We start from the raw sequence: 18,771 nt of genomic DNA on the forward strand, positions 1-18,771 counted from the left end.
TTTTTAAAATATTCTTCTGAGTTCTTGGCCATGTTAACAAATAGTTAAGAGGGTGGCCGGTTAGCTCAGTCGGTTAGAGTGTGGTGCTGATAACAACACCAAGGTTGCCGGTTCGATCCCTGCATGGGCCACTGTGAGCTGCGCCCTCCTTAAAAAAAAAAAAAAATGTTTAATGTTTAAATAAAAAAATTTTTTTGAAAAAAAAAACAAACAGTTGAGTATATTCAATAAATAACTTCTAAATAGGTGAAATATTTGTTTTTTTCCCTCACTTAATTTTTTCTGAATTCTCAGCTACAAATCAAAGATCACTTTTTTCTTTTATTCATATGTTTTCTTTGTTTTACACTTTCTCCTTTTTCATATGGACACCTTGAAGTAAGTGGTAAATTTAAGATGGCAATGTCTACTGTTTCATCGTGTTCCTTTTCTCTTTGTCTAGTTCTTACCTTTCATTTTGGGCAACGTGAAAATTTTCAGGATTTTGTCTGTCACCTCTTAGTTTTCTCCCAAACTTTACTCTGAAAATGTGTGTGTGATGTGTGTAAGTGTGTGTGTGCATGTAAAAATTTTATCAAGAAGCAAAGCACAAAAGCCAACAAGTTGGGCTACATTGAACTGAAAAACTTCTGTACAGCAAAAGAAACAATGAACTAAACGCAAAGGCAGCCTATGGAATGGGAGAACATATTTGCAAAGCATATGTATATCTGATACAGGATTAATATCCAAAATATATATGGAACTCATACAACTCAATAGCAAAATATGTGTGTGTGTGTGTGTGTATGTATATATTTAAAATATATATCCCAAAGCGCAGTGAGTAGACGTCTGAAGAGGGCTTCCAGCCAGCTGGTATGTGGGCCTCTGTAAAGTGGTTTACTGTTATTTGTGCTTAAATGTCTCACCATTAATTCATGCATGTTCCTCCATAGCCTCTTCATATCCTCTGTGTCTTCAGTTTAACTTCAAGCTCACGTTTATGGTTTGGCATTAATGTTAGCTTTCTCCTTTTATCTGTGTTGCAGAGGTACCATGTATGGTTCATTAGGTTTCGTTTGCCATGTCTAGCTTATGCTTCTTTTGCTCAAAATTGCCTTTTGTCTTTGTCTCACCTGCCAGATACATTTTCCCGTTTCTTGTCGTCTGATACCTGATAAATTTGTATTATTACTGGCCTTCTTTCTTCATGTGACCATTTCTCCATTTTAGTATTGTATCTAAAATTATCCCTTGCTTTACTGGAAAAAAGAAAAAAAGTTAGGTTTGCTTTTGATTCCTGAAGCAGCATATAGAAATATGATCTTAATAAGTGGTAGCCTCTTGAGTACTGACTGGTGTCTGCTATTTCTTAAGTCCTTTGTGGAAAAATATTGTCCATTGCCAAACTACCTTCTCTTTTTTTGTTGTTTACATGTTTTCTTGCTTGTCTTTTTCTTTTCTTGTGTGTCTGTTATCTTCTTATATCTTGGTGATATAGATAATTTATTGTGAATATCCCTTCCTGCTGAGATGAAAATGGGTACCCCTTTTTCCTGTGGACCTATAAGATTGTTACTTAAAATGAAAAATGCTGGTGGTTATTGCTGCATTTATATATAGCCTCTATTAGGTAAAAAGGACTATCGTGTCCTAATTTTTTTCCTTAAAAAACTCTTAAAACACTTACTTTGTTTTGAAAAGATTGAGGTAAAAGTGAAAATCGTATAATGAACACCCGCAGAGCTACCATGTTTCCCCAAAAATAAGACCTAGCTAGACAATCACCTCTAATGCGTCTTTTGGAGCAAAAATTAACATAAGACCCAATCTTATTTTACTATAAAAATTTTATAATATATAATTAAATATATTTATTGTTATAAAATAATAAAATTATTGTTTTACATATATTAATTTTTGCTCAAAAGATGCATTAGAGCTGATTGTCCAGCTAGGTCTTATTTTCGGAGAAACACGGTATCATCCAGATTCAATAATTATTAATATTTTATCATACTTTTACATGAAACTTTGAGTCTCTAAATGTGTGCGTTTTTTATTGTTTTAACACTTTGGGGGAAATGCAGTGGAAAATGCAGTAGGAGAAGAGTGAAGGTTTAAAATAAAGTCATGTTTGGGGAGGGATCTGCTTTGTAATGGTTCTTTGTATTCAGCCCTAGCCAAGAGCTTAGAAGAGGCTCTGAGCCACACTGCTGGCATCACTCAGCAGGCCATCGTAGCTCAGAACGCCGCCATCCAGGCCGTCAGCGCCCACTCCAGCATACTGAAAGCGGCCATGGACAACTCAGAGGTGAGCCAAAGGGCGGTTAGACAGGTAGCAGTTAAGAAACTGGTTTCTTCCTCCTAGCTTGGGCTTTCTCTCACTAAGGGAAGATAATCAAAAATAATGGTCTTTAGAAAACATGTTCTTTTTCATGAATTTTACATGTGTTTTATCTCACAACAATGATACGGTACAAGAATTCAGATTTGCCTTCATGTATTAATAGTGCTTAAATGTATTTGCTTTATGTTTTTTGCTTTTAAATTGCCAACCATTTTTTAAAATTTTTTATTTTGAGATACTTTTAGATTGACACGCAGTTGTAAGAAGTAATACAGAGAGATCCTATGTACCCTAAAACTCCAGCTATTTTACATGCTTATGCTGATTATTTAACTTGGATTGAATACTTCAAAGAATAAAGTAATTACACTGATTTAAAAATGTATTACTGGGACCAAAATTTTCCTTCATAGTTCAGTTATTCAGTCTATAAAAATATATCTTGACATTAAGTCGTTTAAAGAACAAAATACAAAAAAATGTATGTATAGTCACAGGGTATAAAGTACAGCATAAGGAATATAGTCAATGGTATTGTAATAGCTATATATATACCATGACAGAGGGGTAGTGGACTGGGGGGGTTATCACTTTGTGAGGGGCGTAAATGTCTAATTATGTTGTTTTGTACACCTGACACTAATAATTAATTAATTAATTAATTTAAAAAGGCCTAAATGAATGGAGAGATGCCCTATATAAATTGGAGACTTAATAAAATAAAGATTTCAATTATTCCCCCCCGAAAAAAAGAACAAAATACATAAACTATAAATTGCATGGATCAGGATCATGCGTAATCAGTAAAGTTACTTTGTCACCACAACTGTGTAGTTTTTTAAAAATTTAAACACACTTCATGTTGTTTTAGTCATATGTACATCACAAAAAAGGTAAATTAGACCTTTAGTGTAAATAACCAAAAACTACAACCTTTGAAAACTTAAAGATAATTGTTTTATTCAAAGTCAAAAAAAAAAAAATTTCAATCAGAGTTCATTCAGGAAAGTGGAAACCACACAGAGAATATTTAATAGGCTGGTTGTACAGATGAGGGAAGGCTGGAAATTGCCTGGCATCAGGAAGTTGGATTTGAACCCAAGTGGACCAATATCTTTCAGAAGGGCACTGATTTGAAGCTTTAAATATCCGATACTACTTTGGTGGAAGGCTGCATAAGAGGGTATTGCCTCTTCCCAGGGAACACGCAATATGTAGTACATGTGGATTAGCCAGTATGAAATCTATTGCAATCAAGATTTTCCACCTAAAGAATACCTTATAGTGGCAGTTAACTAGACTAGGGAGTACTAGCTAGTGTTCCCAAATAGTCAGAAAACTGTATGAACACAGGTTTTGAAATGTTGAAATGGATTCCCACTTCTGTTTTTTCTAGTAAAAGCAAAAGAAGCTGCAGATGCACAGGGTCTCTGTGGTACACGCTGAATTACTGTATCAAAGCGGTGTTTTCAAACAGTTGGACTTGGCTTGATTGTAGAGAAATCTAGTGTCTGTTTTACAGGAGAGCTTATCCTTGGGCCTCTGTAAGCAGGACAGTCTTTAACAGAGGAGACATTTTGGCCTCCAGATATGTCATTAACACTTACATGATTTATAAGTATTTTGGGGTTAGTTATAAAGAGTTCTTAACACAATACCAGGTTTTCTAATAGCATACTATAGAGTCTTGGAAAATTTGTTATACATGGCAAGATACAGATATGGCCCAACCTAGCATCCTTTCTTAATGTATTTTTTTTTTTTGCAAGATGGCTATGGTGGCAATTCACTGAAACATCGTCTCATTATTCACACCATAAAATTAATTTGCTTTGTCACTTGGCAACAATTTACGTAGAATATGAAAACAAAAAACATGCGATAAAAAGATAGAAGAAAAGTACCAAAAATTTCCTCTAAAAGCTGAAATTCTTAATCCTGGAGTTAGTTCTGTGGATAGACTTCAGGGGGCTTGTTGAACTAGGATGGAAAACATCTTTATTTTCCCTAGCCTCAAAATCTTTTCCTTCACTTAACAATATTGGCAACAAACTGCAGTAGTTAGCAGGACCTGTAATTATGTCACCAGTAGAAAGCACGGTATTTTCATATCACATTATAGTACTTGCATATCTCCTGAAATATCATTTATGTTCATCACTACTTCTTAATTAGGGTATTTATTAGTCCTACCACTAGGTCTTGGTTTCTGTTTCAGAGCATTAAAAAGTACCTATTTTATGACCATATTTCAATGTAATTGGGTTCCTTTGTAATCTTGTCCTTTCATTTTAAGCATTTAAAACTGGTATTCCGAGAAGCTTCCTCAGACTGCCACAGTGGTCCAGTGGCAAGTTTAACCCTGCCGTAAGGGACTTGCTTCTTTCAACTTTCCATTGACTATAGAAATACCTTTAAAACGAGACCATGCTAGATGTCAGTGGAAATATAATGTGGAGAATTGGTTCTGAATGACCCAAACCAGAGGCATTACTTTTGCTGAGCCTTCCTCCCAGAGCAGCAGGCCCAAGAGAGCAGAGGCAGAACCACTTGTATTTCTAACAAGGGAAGATACAGGTTGGGCATCCGTGGCCCAGGACACCTTACTGAGATGACAGTCACGTTCTGAGTGTGCAACAGCCTCTGCAGTGCCCTCTTTGGGTAATTCAAAATATAATTATTGAACTTTCCTAGGTAAAAGTATTTTTATACATTGATAATTTAGAATGTTCCTGTTCACCTCCAGAGTTCTAGCACAGTGTACTTGCAAGATAAACCATAAGGTAGTTTTGCTTTGTATCTAAACAGAATACATTCACTTTAAACAATATGCACTTAGCAAAACGAAGGAGAGAAAAAAATCACTTAAAATAGTTATTTTAAAAATAATTTAAAATAGAGAGTTCCTAATAACATTCCACTCGTTGTGTAGACAGTGCACAATGTGGGGAGGATGGAGCTGGACTCCTGTGTCTTCAGGGTCTGGGTTCTTACGTCTCATAGCTTGAGCATCTCACTGCACTGAGTGGATTATACTGTTCTGGGTGGGGTTTCTTGTGTGGGTTTTGGCACAATGTGTTTCCTAAATATGAGCTAACTCTGTTCTGTTGAAGAAGTAGCCATCAGTTCCAGTGCTGGAACAAAACCATATTGGACATGCCTAAGAAATTTTCTAGGGAGACTTTTATTTATATATGTAAACTTTATATATATATATATATTTCACATTCTATAAAATTCATCTTTGTGGGGGGTGTTGACATTAATTAATTTTCACCGTACAAATTACAGGAGGTCATTCTTTAGGATAATGTTTTGGAGAAGTAAGGGCCCTACAGATGTGTACACTTTCTACTTATCCTTAAATTATGATTTTGATAGACAGGCCTGTATTTAAGAAAATTTTAAGTACCTGTGCTTCACTGAAGAATGATTTAGTCAACAAACATAATTAGTGAAAAGTTAATGTTCTTACTAACTTTTTATGCTTCATATCTCCTTTTGATAATCTAATCGAAATATCATCTTTCCTTGTAAAATGCCCATATGCATAGAAACAACAATCCTTTACAATTTTGATGTGGGAGGGGGCGGTTGATGGGAGATGATTCATGGATTTCTTTGAGCCTAACCATAGGTAGTAAGTAGGAGCCTTACATTAAGAGTTCCTGCTCTGGATAATTATTGTATATAACTTTTTACCTTTGAATTTAATGTCACTTGTTTCTGCATTTGGTCATATTGTCCTGTCCTATTACAATAATAGCAGTTATTCATCTTTACATGATTAAAACTTTTTTTGATGTTGATGGGATTTGGATCCTTTTTTGTTTTAAAAATTAACTTATTTTCCAATTACAGTTGACGTACGATATTATATTAGTTTCAGGTGTACAGTAGACATTTATATACCTTATGAAGCAATCACCCCTAAAAATGTAGTAATGAAAACTTTTTGTTTAGATTGCAGGTGAGAAGAAGTCAGCTCAGTGGCGCACAGTGGAGGGTGCATTGAAGGAACGCAGAAAGGCAGTAGATGAGGCTGCCGATGCCCTTCTCAAAGCCAAGTAATTACTCATGGACTTTAACAAGTAATTAGGGCCTGCCGGTGGCTTTCTTTGGGCTGGATTTTCTTTTTAGCATCTGTATAGAAAGAGGAAGCAGAGAAAACCTTCCCTCCCCTCTCCACCTGTTCTTGGTCTGACATATTTAAAAAGGAGAGAGGGAATAAAATATAATTAGCCCAAAAGAAATTTGACAGAAATAAGGAATCTTGTATAAAAAGCAGTTTTCTTTGGTTATTGCTTAGGTGAAGCATCTCTACAGATTTACTGAGATTCTGCCATAATTTAAGATTTTTCTTGAATGGTTTGAGCAGTTTTGTCAGAATTTAGAGAGTATCTTACAATCTCTTTGCCTTAGCTACTAAAGTAGTTTTATGTAATATAATAAGTTAGTTTTATGCCACTTTGACCTTGATTTCTGGAAGTTGGCTAAAATTAGGATCAAGCAAGTAAACCAAGTACAAGATCTCCCTCTGCTGATGGAAATCTACATTTGAATAAACGTTGTCATCAGCATAGTGAAATCGTTACTTGTCATTCAAAATTTTTCTCTCTTCCTAAAGATATTTATTATTGGTAGAGAAAGGAAAGCCTTCTAAGGAAGCCAGCATATCTTTTAGGAGATTTAAGACATTATGCTCACATCCTTCGATTATGAGTCAGGGCTCTGAGCCTGTGTGTTGTGGTGGGCAGACTACATTCCATACAACCTGTGAAACATTCTGAATTGTGAGGCTCCCCAGCACCCGGCTGCTTGCTCAGTGAGCTCTTTGGCTTGCTTCCTCCCTCCCTCGCTTTCCCTTCTTTATGTGCTCTCATTGGCAGGGCTGTCAGCTTAAGCCTTGGAAAGCTGCTGTTTATTGAGTGCTCCCCATGTGGCAGGCACTGTACCAGGTACTTAGAGGAACTGCTTCTAATCCCTATTATACAAGCGTGTGCAGCAAAGGAGAGGCGGAGCTGGTTGTGACTCCAGGTCTCCCTGCTTCCGAAGCCTGTGTTCCTCTACACCACACCACTTCCCTGGGTCACCTAGTAAATCGAGCTTCTGACCAAGGTGTTTTCAGTTGTGGGCCAGGAAAGCTTTTCTGCCTACTGACTGAAAAAGCGTTGAATAATGTTTTTCAAATACATTTTTTTCATAGATTGTAAACAGTTGTATGTTGTATTGACTTCAAACTCTTTAATGAAGTTGACAAGGAATAATGCTAAATCTTTGTTTTGTTTTATTGGTTTCCAGAGAAGAGTTAGAGAAGATGAAAAGTGTAATTGAAAAAGCAAAGAAAGAAGAGGTTGCTGGGGCCAAATCTCATATAACCGCTGCAGAGGGAAAACTTCACAACATGATAGTTGATCTGGATAACGTGGTCCAAAAGGTGTGTTTTTATGTCTTTTACAAGTATTCTTACTTTTAAATGTAATCCTTTAGTCAAAGGATTTTAAGAATTCAGGAAAATAATAAAATTCCTACCATCTCTCCATTTTGCCCTGCAAATTATATTAGTTGTTACTAATTTTAAAAACTTGACTTGGACACAAAGTGGATCGTTCAGTATTATTGATACTTTTTATAATAGGTAACATTTTTGGTCATGGTTATTACCACTTTTGAAAATTTCCGTTTTCCAGCCGATCTTCTGTCTGCACTTGTAATCTGTATGGGTAGTTTCTGGTGGCTCAGAAAGGAATGGGGCTCCGAGTAAGCTGGGAGGGAGCTTGCCCCTAGTATTTGAATAGAATTAGAAGGAAACAAAGACAAGGCTTATGTTACTTCTTCTGAGCTTTAGATTTCTCTCTGTACATTGTTTCTATATTCCCAACCAAATGTAAATAAATCAGTGAATATAAGTTCTGATTTTTGGGGTGTGGTATTTTGGTTCACTTTAACTACATATCCCTTGTGTTTGTCCAGGTCAAAGCAGCTCAGTCTGAGGCTAAGGTGGTGTCTCAGTATCATGAGCTGGTGGTCCAAGCCCGAGACGACTTTAAGCGAGAACTGGACAGTATTACTCCAGAAGTCTCACCAGGTTGGAAAGGGAGGAGTAAGTACAACTGAAGTGTTGGCACTTCTCTGTTTTTGTTTTTTAACAACTGATCAACTAATCTAAACTTACTTCAACTCCATTCATCTAGTGCACACCTCTGTGGCATGCATATCTCATTTGGCGTATAGTACAGTGTTTTCAACATTTTATTTCAGTCAGAGCCATGACGGGTGGCACACCTGTGACAGTATTCTCATGGTTTTAGCCATAGTGGCCACAAGTTCCAGCCAGTGTTTAATTCCATAATCCATGATTCCAGTCTGTCCCTGTTACTCAAAAAAAAAAAACAAAATTTTTTTTTTGGAATCGAAGTGAGAACAACATAGCCTCAATTCTATATGTTTACATATATGTAAAATTATGCAAAACCTTTGGTACTTAAAAAATATTCATAATGAATTACTTAAGGCACGCCTTATGACTTCTCTGTGACAACTCTGTGGTTGAGAATTCACCCAGGGATGGTGCAGTGGAAAGGAAATTGGTTGTGTGGCTGTTGCCTTGCAAATAGCTTAGACTGAGGGAACTTGAATGATTAAGCAATGACACAACGTAACTGCAGGGAATAGTCACGTTTTCCTAAAATGCTGTAAGGGTGGTAAGAATTAGAGGTTATCAGTCTCAGCAAATTAAAATATATTTAAATGCCATTATCTGTTAGAAACTGAACATCAGGTAGGATCTGGAGAATCGGTGTTAGAGGCCTCTCTAGGCTGAAGGTGTCAAGGTTGCATCATGGAACCCTTGCTGGTTTAGGAGCTGAGGCAATAGAGACCAGTACAGGAGTTTTACCTGCATAAAGGTCAGCTAGGGAGATGTAATTGCAAGAAGTGGAGTCAAGGCTGTCAAAAAATTACTCAGACATTCAGTTAGGTTTTTTAATGTAGTTGACTCACTTAAGAGGGAGATTCCAGACTCATGTCAAAGCAAAAAATGAAAGCAGGGTTTATAAAAGAGCATATTGTGGGAAACATACAGAGTTCAGTCTGGGAACAGTGACTTGTTTGCACATTGTCATTTAAACTGATTAGCAGCTAGTAAAGAGGGCAGCATGGACAGACTGTCCTTGAGCAGGCACAGTTAAGCCACGTCTGTAGTTTCTCTCATCAGAATTTCTCAAGGCCTGTGCTTCATTGAGGTAGCAACTGAAACATGGTATCACCCCATAGACCTTCCCTCTTCCATCTTCCTCCACACGTCACTCTACCACATGACCTTATTTTGTCCTTTGGAAATTGTTATTCACTGGTGTTTGTGTTATATATCCATTAGGTATAAGCTCCTCAGCATGGATGTGACATTGGTAGGTAGTAAGGAGTCTAGATTGGCTGAAATCAGGTTAAAGGGGCAGGACAGGCTTTGTCTGTGGAGTTAGTTATGAGTGTTATCCTTAGGAATTTGCATTTTCTCATTTAAAATACTGGTCTTGGATCTTCCCACTAAGCTAAATCCTGCTAATTTTTAATTTTTGCATGCCAGCCTCAGAAGTTTTTAACTTTTTAAAATTTGTTTTGCTGATTCTGAAAATGCCCACTGTGAAACATGAAAACAAGAAAAGCAATCGTTCTCAACCCAGGCATTGTTGGCTCCCCCAGAAGGACATTTGTCAACGTCTGGAGACATTTTTATTTGCCACATTGGAAGTGCTGCTGGCATCTATGTAGTAGGTAGAGGCCAGAGATGCTGCTGAACATCCACAGTGCACAGACCAGCCCCTCACAACAAAGAATTATCTGGTCCAGAATGTCAGTAGTACCAAGGTGGAAAACATTTCTTTAATGTAGCATGTACAAAGCGAAAGGCCCCTGCCATATAATCTCTGAATTATTTTTTTTCACAAACTCCTTTTACTGTTTCATTAATTTTTAAAATAGATTACATATTCACATGATACAAAATTTATAAGGGACAAATGACATCTGGTGAAGTTTCCCTTCCACCCCTGCCCACAGCCACGCAGTTTTCCTCCCACTGTTACTGATTTCTTGTGAACCTCTGGAGATAGTGAAATGCTCCATGATTACCCCAGCCCTTACTAGATATCCTCGCGTCTGAAATCTGAATTCATATAAGACCTCTGCCAAACTTGTTAGTACTTGTTTGTGTTATCAGTTATTTTGCTCTTATTCGTTTTATTTTCCCAAGTTATAAATGTCTCTGTGATAATCATTTATCTAATACTTTTTCTGTGTTCTCATAGCTGAGCAATGTCAAACATATAATAATAGTTAATACTGTTGAGTATTATTGTATGTCTAGACCGTGTTCTAAGTGCTTTTTCACGTGTATTAACTTATTTAAGTTTTATGACAGCCCTATGAGGTAAGTAGTGTTATTATACCCCTTTTATAGATGAGAAAACTGAGACACAGAGGTTAAGTAATTTGCCCAAGGTTGGGGATGGAGCCAGGATTTTATTCTTACCCACTAGCCTCACTGTTCTCTGTCTCATTGATTTGTATTGGCAGCATCTGACCCTCTTTCAGGTTTTTGAGGAGTGATGGTTGTAAAGAGGAGGAAAATTCATTTTTATAAGATTGACGGTGTAGGGAGGGCTGCCTAAGGACAAGGAAGCTGATTAAAAGCTGCTGGAGTAATCGAAGGGCAGAGTGATATGGGCCATCTAATATGTGGGCCAGGGTCGCAGAAAATGGAGAATAGGAATGATACTGACATGTATCATTTAGCAATTGATTTGTTGAACCATAAGTTACAGTTTCTAGTGAAGTTGATGATGTATATACTCCCTGATCCAACAGTTCAACTCCTAGGTATGCGGTTAAGAAGACTCAAATGGGTGCCTAAAGATACTCACAAAAATATTCATAGCAGCACTGTCTGCAAGAGCAGAATAATCGGAAACAGCTCAGTGTTCATCACATATTGCAGTGCGAATGAATGAACCAGAACTGTATCTCTCAAACACAGATGTTAAGAAAAGCAAAAGGTTGCAGAAGAATACATGGAGCAGAATACCACTTATGTGAAGCTTAAGAACATGCAAAACAACCATATATTGTTAAAGATGTGTACATGTGAAGTATAACAACATGAATGATAAATTCCATATTCAGAGCAGGTATCCCACAGTGTGTGGGAAAGGGAGGAAGAGCCATTAGGAAGCGTGCATGTGGCTGTTGCCAGGATGGGAGAACGGGTGCAAGTTGTAAATTGTCAGTATTCCCAGGGCACATTTCCTTTATTGCCTCTAGACCACTATAGATAGAGCCATATTTATGTGCCATGGTGAGACCGACATATTATTTCTGACCTTGTCCATCTTTGCTAGTTTTTCCTTCAACGTTGGGTCAGATTCCTGTTTCTTTGATTGAATACCAGATTAAGTGGTTGAAATTACGAGCCCTTTTGGATGAAAAGTACCCATTTTTGAACTTGTTGGATCCAAGGGTCATACCCAGGATGTTAAGAAGAGGCAGGAGACAGGCTGCAGTTCCCCTCCCGTCACGTGTTCCCACAGTGGTGCTTGTGGTCATGGTAGGGAGCGTCCAAACTATTCAGAATGTTATTTCTCTCTTCCTTACCGTCGAATCAGGTGGTCATGGTTCTTAGTTTAATTTGGAGATGTTAAATGCATATTTAGTGTGAGTTCACTGTTTTCAGATTTCCAAAAAGAATAGTTTCTTAATTACTTGTAGTGTTAGTAGAAACCTGGTGCTGAGAACAGTCAGGACCGTGTCTTAGTGAAATACTCTCGGAAGTAATACAAATGGAATTATAGTTTCTGTGTAAAAACAAAGCTGATAGTTTTAGCTGAAATAGAGATGAGTCCCTGGAAATGAAAACTACTTTTAATATCAATGACTCTTATTTTATAAAATATTAGAACTTACCTTATTTATAGTATCTTACAATCCTTTTAAATTATAGGAAATAAGCTCTATTATTTTGCTTCCAGTATTAACATATGCTTTTTCTACTGGTTTCTCATTCCTTCTTGTTTACTTTTGGATATTCTTATTTAATTATTAATGATTAATAACTGAAATATGTATATCCTTTTTTTCAAACTGTTTTTCTTTTCCTTTGTAGCTGTTTCTGACCTAGGTGAGTCATTATATGAATTCTATATTTAAAGACTTTTGTTTTGAGTCTTGAAAGACTGAAGTCTTTTTGTTTTGCCTACGGTTCTTATATTAAACCATCCAGTATGAAGTAGAATTATGTTACATGTGATAAATCTGATTTGGATATTTTTTACATCCATGTTCTCTCATCTACAAAAGTGTTTCACCAAGTGATCAGAAACCTGTAGGGGTGTGTGTGTGTGTGTGTGTGTGTGTATACATATTTTTTTATTTTGTAAAATTTTAAACATTACAAAGTAGGTAGAAAACTAGAATGAACTCCTATGGCCCTATCACCCAATTTCAGCAATTTTCAACACATGGCTAGTTTTGTCTCATTTATTCCCACTGCTTATTTTTAAGCACATTACAAATGTCATGTTCTATTACTTGTAAATACTTTCAGTATGTGTTTTGAAAAAACATAATTATTATACCATTATCACACCTAAAACAATAATTCCTTAATGTCATCAAATGTCTGTTCAGTGTTCAAATATCCCCAATTTTGTTCAAATCAATATCCAAAAGAGATACACATGTTGAATTTAATCAGTTAAATTTCATATCCGTATTTTGATTTTTGCTTTTCAGTCTACCATGTTTCCCCGAAAGTAAGACCTAGCCGGACAATCAGCTCTAATGCGTCTTTTGGAGCAAAAATTAATATAAGACCTGGTATATCATATCATATTATACCCAGTCTTATAGTAAAATAATATAATAGTAAAATAGTAAAATAAAACCGGGTCTTTCAGTAAAATAAGACTGGGTCTTATATTAATATTTGCTCAAAAAGACACATCAGAGCTGATTGGCTAGGTCTTATTTTCGGGGAAATACGGTATTTATTATAGAACTGAGTCATTTGTTATGTAGTAGTTCTCTCATTCTGTATTTTGCTGCTAGAGCCATAATCCTTAATCAGTGGTAATATATCGGAATACTTCTGGAGTGTGAAACGGGGGAAAGAGAGTGCTTACAGCCTAAATGAGAACCTTTGAGCATGAGTGTGTTTTAAAGCTCTACAAGTGATTCTGATGGACAGCTCTCATTGCAGATCACTGTCTTAGATAATATCTCTGTTTAAGAAAAAGTGTACAAACTCTTATTAGGGAAACATCTGAGAGAATTTGATGTGAGTTTTGGGAGAAAAGAATCTTTAATTGGATGCCTGTTACAACTAATCATAATTATACATAAAAATACAGAAGTGATTGTATATGTAAGCTTTGTCTTTAGAGGCAAAATTATGGTGAGTTATTCAGCCAGTTTATAATTAGTTCAGATTAGAAGTACTAATTTGGGGGAGGGGGGAATAAAAGAAGTACTAATTTGGGTTCCTGGAGCTTGAAGGCCTATTAAAATTACTTTGCTTGGGATTGAAGACACCTTAGTTGTTCACCCATGAGCTATGAATTTCTGATTGCACTGGAGAATCTAAATCTCTTCAATTGTTAGCTTCTCTTCACTTTTCTTTACAGCTGTTAAAGTTAAATTATAATCAATTGAAGCAAGTTACCTGGTGGATGTATACGTGTGGTGAAATAATAACACTTTAATGTGGTTTCTGTGTAGCTGACAAGCTCTCCACTGACGACCTGAACTCCCTGGTGGCTCATGCACATCGTCGCATTGACCAGCTAAACAGAGAGCTGGCAGAACAGAAAGCCACAGAGAAGCAGCACATTGCATTAGCATTGGAGAAGCAAAAGCTGGAAGAAAAGCGGGCGTTTGACTCTGCAGTGGCAAAAGCCTTAGAGCATCATAGGAGTGAGATACAGGCCGAACAGGACAGAAAGGTAGAGGAAATGAGAACAACTGCCTAACATTTTAAATGAACCTAAGTTGATTGTCTACTTTGAGAGAGAATACCAGCAGTCGCTAACTTCAAAATGCTAGATGTAAGTCATGCCAACCCACCTCTTGAATGGAGCTTTGGCCTTTGTTCTAGGGGAGGATTAATCTACCAAAGTTCCTTTATGTTGAGCAGATGCAGAAGTGTAAGAAAGTAACAAGCTGCTAGTATCCAGTGGAGCTTCTGCCCCTTAATGCTACTGGAAGAATCTCTGTTGGATTCTGAGTATATTTTTCTCTGCTGATATTTTTAAGTAGTTGGTGGTTAAGAATGGATGCAATAGCTCTTTAGTCTTCTGTCTGGGCACATCGTGTAGTAAATCGGTGTCTGTAGGCTTATGTGGGAACCTGACTACTCATCTTAAGGTTATGTCCTCTCACCTACACAGTTGACCACTGGCTCCTTCTTGAAACTTTTCCTTCCCTCATCCGCCAGGACACCACCTTCTTCTGGCTTTTCTCTCACCTTGGTGGCCACTTCCTTACCCTCCTTCTTTGCTCAGCCTCTCAGATACTGGCATGCACTGACATTGGCTCTGAAACCCTGTATCCATCTAAACTGTCTCCAGGTGCTCTTAACAGTCCCATGGCTTTGAAGTGTAACTGCTACCTGTCACCTGAGACATTTGTATTGCTAGCTCCATCATCTGCCTTGGCTTCGGTTGCCTGTCCAGTGGCCGACTTGATGTTTCCAGCTGGATTGTCAGTAGTCCTTTCAAACTCAGCGTACTCAAAACAAACTTCTTGATTTCCTCTCAACAGTCTCCCAGCCCCTCCCTCAGCGTGTTTCTCTCTAAGTAAACCTCTTGAGCTCAGTCCTGTTTGCTGTGAGCCAGGCTTCCCTTACTGCCCTTATTTACCGGGTGCCCTGGTATTTTTGGGGGCAGGGGGGCACTTGATTACGTCTTTTGCCCTGGGGTCTTTGCTCTACCTTGTGCATGGTTCTGATTCCTGTCTTTAAACCTTAGTTCTAAGCTTGGCTATCACCTCATCAAGGCCTTTCCTGTCCCTTCAATCTCAGGTAGAGCCTCTGCATTACTTACTCGCATATTGCTCTAGTTATTTTCTTAAAAACAAGTATCACAGTCTGAGAGATCTGCTTTGTTTACTTGTTTACTGCTGACTGCCTTTAGGAGCACTGCATCCGAGCATATAGTAGGCATTGCGTGGCACAGCGCTGGCACTTCATAATATCTGCACTGACTGAATGAATTCATTCATTCATTCTGTTGTTTCTGAGAATAAGTAAGTTAACGAATTCCAGGTAACCCGTGTTAAATAATGTGTAATATGACCCATGGCTAATTGTTAGGCAAGACATAATATGCTTTTCATAGCTTTGGTTTGATTTGGCCCGTGTTGAATCTAAATTTATATTAAAATAAGCAGTTTTCTTTGTTGAGAAAAAATTGTATTCAGCAACTTCCAGATATTTATTTATTTTCTTAGCAGTTCTTCACAGTAGGCATTATTCACAGATGATAAAATGGAGATATGAAAAGATAATTTTCCCAAGGTCATGCAGAGGGTTGTGATGAAGCGGTGTTTGATCTCAAGTCTTTTTATTTATTTTGCTGTGTTTTTGTTTTTTTCCTCCCTTGTTTTTATCTCAAGTCTTTGTAGTGATTTTTTTCCCCCCGTGACCTGGGATTTGTTAATTCTCAAGGGGGAGTGTGTGTTTCGGAAATGACAGTGTTGGTTTTATATAGGAAACAGCCTGGTGCTATGGAGCCAGAGGGACCTGTTTGAAATCTGATTTTTGCCACAGCTTTGTGACCTTGTTTGAGTCACCTTCCAACGTTCAGCTTTCTGATTCATATAAGAAGTAGAAGTGTGTTTGCATGCATGGCACATCCCTGGGGGTCAGGACATAGAAGCTGCTATTTTCGTTGTCACTAGCCTTTTCTCTTTTTCTAAAAACACATGTGGAGCATTGGGATTTAATTGTGATGGTGTTTGTTTTCGCAGGTAGAGGAAGTCAGAGATGCCATGGAGAATGAAATGAGAACCCAGCTTCGGCGACAGGCTGCTGCCCACACTGATCACTTACGAGATGTCCTCAGGGTTCAAGAACAGGAACTGAAACATGAATTTGAACAGGTGAGGGCCTGTTGGTAAGCGCTCATCCCCCCTTTACCCTTCCCACTGTCTGTTAGTAACAGTCCTCCTTTCCTTTTAACATGCGCTGACTGTCACTCCCTCAGAGGCTATGGAAGAACGGGGAACGATTTCTAATGGTCCCTACCCTTGGTGAAGAGGGGATTTCGTATATTGGCAAAATTGCTCCTTTTTGCATAAAGCTGTACTTATATGTTATTGATCAGATGTGTTTTGTACCTGTGTCCTGGTCATTGGAAGCCTTCAGAGCTTTAGGGAGGGTTGGTAAATGGGGTTTCAGGAATGCAGGTAATAATACTTGACACAATATTAATGAATGAATGGATATAGATATTATGGATTCATAATATCAGTGCACAGATACTATGAAGTGCCAGCCCTGTGCCAGGCAGTGCCTACTGTGTGCTCGGATGCAGTGCTGCTCAGGGCAGTCAGCAGTACACAGGTAAACAAAATAGATATCTCAGACTCTGATACTTGTTTTTAAGACAATAAATAGGGCAATATGAGAAAATTGACACTACTTTATCTCTACAAACTCCTGTGGATTATATGGTAGTTCTTAGATTTTTATATTTGAGGAAACTTCCCGGACACATTAAGTTTAGAAATCATCAGGATACCTTTAATCATAATTAGTTTCTACTCAGCAAGTAATTCATAATATATTAACTTATTACCGTGTTTCCCCAAAAATAAGAACTACCCAGGAAATAAACCCCAGTTAAGATCGTCGGCCAGATGGATGCATTTAGTACATTATGACGATGTTCCAGAAGAAGATGACATGACTGTATCTGAATAAATGTAGATTGTTGTACATGAAAAAATAGAACATCCCCTGAAAATAAGCCCTAAAACATCTTTTAGAGCAAAAATTAATATAAGACCCGGTCTCATTTTCTGGGAAATACAGTATAAGACCTGGTCTTATTTTCAGGGAAATATGGTATTTTGTCTTAAGAAGAGAAGAAGGTTTTCCACATAAGGAGGTCTTCCAGAAAATTAAAATTTATGCCCATATGAAAAAGCATTGTAAGTTCTATTTGATGGGTATTTTTCTGAGAAAAAAAAGAATGAATATATATACGCCTCTGAATACAACTTAATCTATTATGTTTGTGTGGCAGCATAGTTACTTTCTAAAGTTGGCATTTTCTCGTTTTAATGACCTTCTTTCTTCTCCTGCTAGCCTGCTTCCTTTAATGTTAGGTCCCATTTGTAAATTTGTCGGAAGTCATACATCACATAGGAGTCTTAGGGAATTTTGAAACCTTACCTAACACAGGTGTTTCATGACAACTGTTTTGAGATTCTAAAGGCCCCCTTTGCTTGTGGAGGTGCTATGCTGGCAGTCTTCGTGTCGCCACAAGTGGCATGCATTTGAGGTGGCGTCACTTTTTTCTGTACACTGTGTTTTATTTCAGGACCTGTCGGAGAAACTCTCTGAACAAGAATTTCAGTTTCGTCGGCTCAGTCAAGAGCAAGTTGACAACTTTACTATGGATATAAACACTGCCTATGCCCGACTGAGAGGAATCGAACAGGCTGTTCAGAGTGAGCGCATGGATTTCTTAGATAATTTTGTTCAAGCCGACTTCCAGTGAGGATAATGGGATATGTGCGTCGACATTAGGGCATAGAGATGCTGATGTCACTCTAATAAATTGTATTCATTTTGTAGAAAATTAGCCCCAGATTTAGTAAATTTGGAATGTAGAGAGTTGTGAGAGGAAATTTAAAAAGTCTAAAAATATAAATAAGTTGAAGCTTTACTCCTCATGTGACAGACGTGAGATCAGCCTTTATGAGGCAGTTTCCCCAGCACACTTTGCTTATATCTCACGTGCCCTGAGGGAAGGAAAGGGTCCGTGTGGTCCCGTGCCTGCCTCCAGGCTGTGCAGACCTGTCTCCAGCTCTGTCGTGGGAGGGTTGTCTGGAGGTGCTGATTCACTAGTTCCACTCACCAGACAGACACTAGTTTACTGAAGCCTCCATGTGGCACAATGAAAGGGAAATGTCTTCACAGTGAGGATGCTGATAAAATGAGTGTCTTTGGGTGGTTATGGAATCTTGTTTTGTCAAAAATAGGCTAAATACTCATGAAAATTCAAGATCCAGTAGTCCATTAAGTTTATTTGAAATCTTGCATCCTTTTTCCGATGTTTCTGATGGCGTTAGCATAAGTCTTAGTCTAATTTAAATATCATGTTTCCTTCTCGAACATTTCTACAGGTAAATATATCTAAAATAGATGCCATGCATTGTCCTAG

At 37.7% G+C, this 18,771-nt stretch overlaps 1 protein-coding gene across 9 annotated transcripts in view; it reads left to right on the forward strand.

The window, feature by feature from the left end:
- The window catches only part of IMMT (inner membrane mitochondrial protein), a 39,748-nt gene that overhangs the window by 19,738 nt on the left and 1,239 nt on the right, over nt 1-18,771 (forward strand). For 7 of the 9 annotated variants that reach the window (XM_033125088.1, XM_033125093.1, XM_033125090.1 and 4 more), the window contains 8 exons: nt 2,160-2,296; nt 6,296-6,399; nt 7,634-7,769; nt 8,306-8,435; nt 12,489-12,503; nt 14,102-14,325; nt 16,349-16,480; nt 17,926-18,055. In XM_033125088.1, coding sequence (XP_032980979.1) covers nt 2,160-2,296; nt 6,296-6,399; nt 7,634-7,769; nt 8,306-8,435; nt 12,489-12,503; nt 14,102-14,325; nt 16,349-16,480; nt 17,926-18,055 — 1,008 coding nt within the window. The remainder of the gene's footprint in view (nt 1-2,159; nt 2,297-6,295; nt 6,400-7,633; nt 7,770-8,305; nt 8,436-12,488; nt 12,504-14,101; nt 14,326-16,348; nt 16,481-17,925; nt 18,056-18,771) is intronic. The other 2 variants (XM_033125089.1, XM_033125096.1) reach the window with 1 other exon arrangement.

This window comes from Rhinolophus ferrumequinum, chromosome 13 (genome assembly GCF_004115265.2).
Source record: "Rhinolophus ferrumequinum isolate MPI-CBG mRhiFer1 chromosome 13, mRhiFer1_v1.p, whole genome shotgun sequence".
NCBI lineage: Eukaryota > Metazoa > Chordata > Mammalia > Chiroptera > Rhinolophidae > Rhinolophus > Rhinolophus ferrumequinum.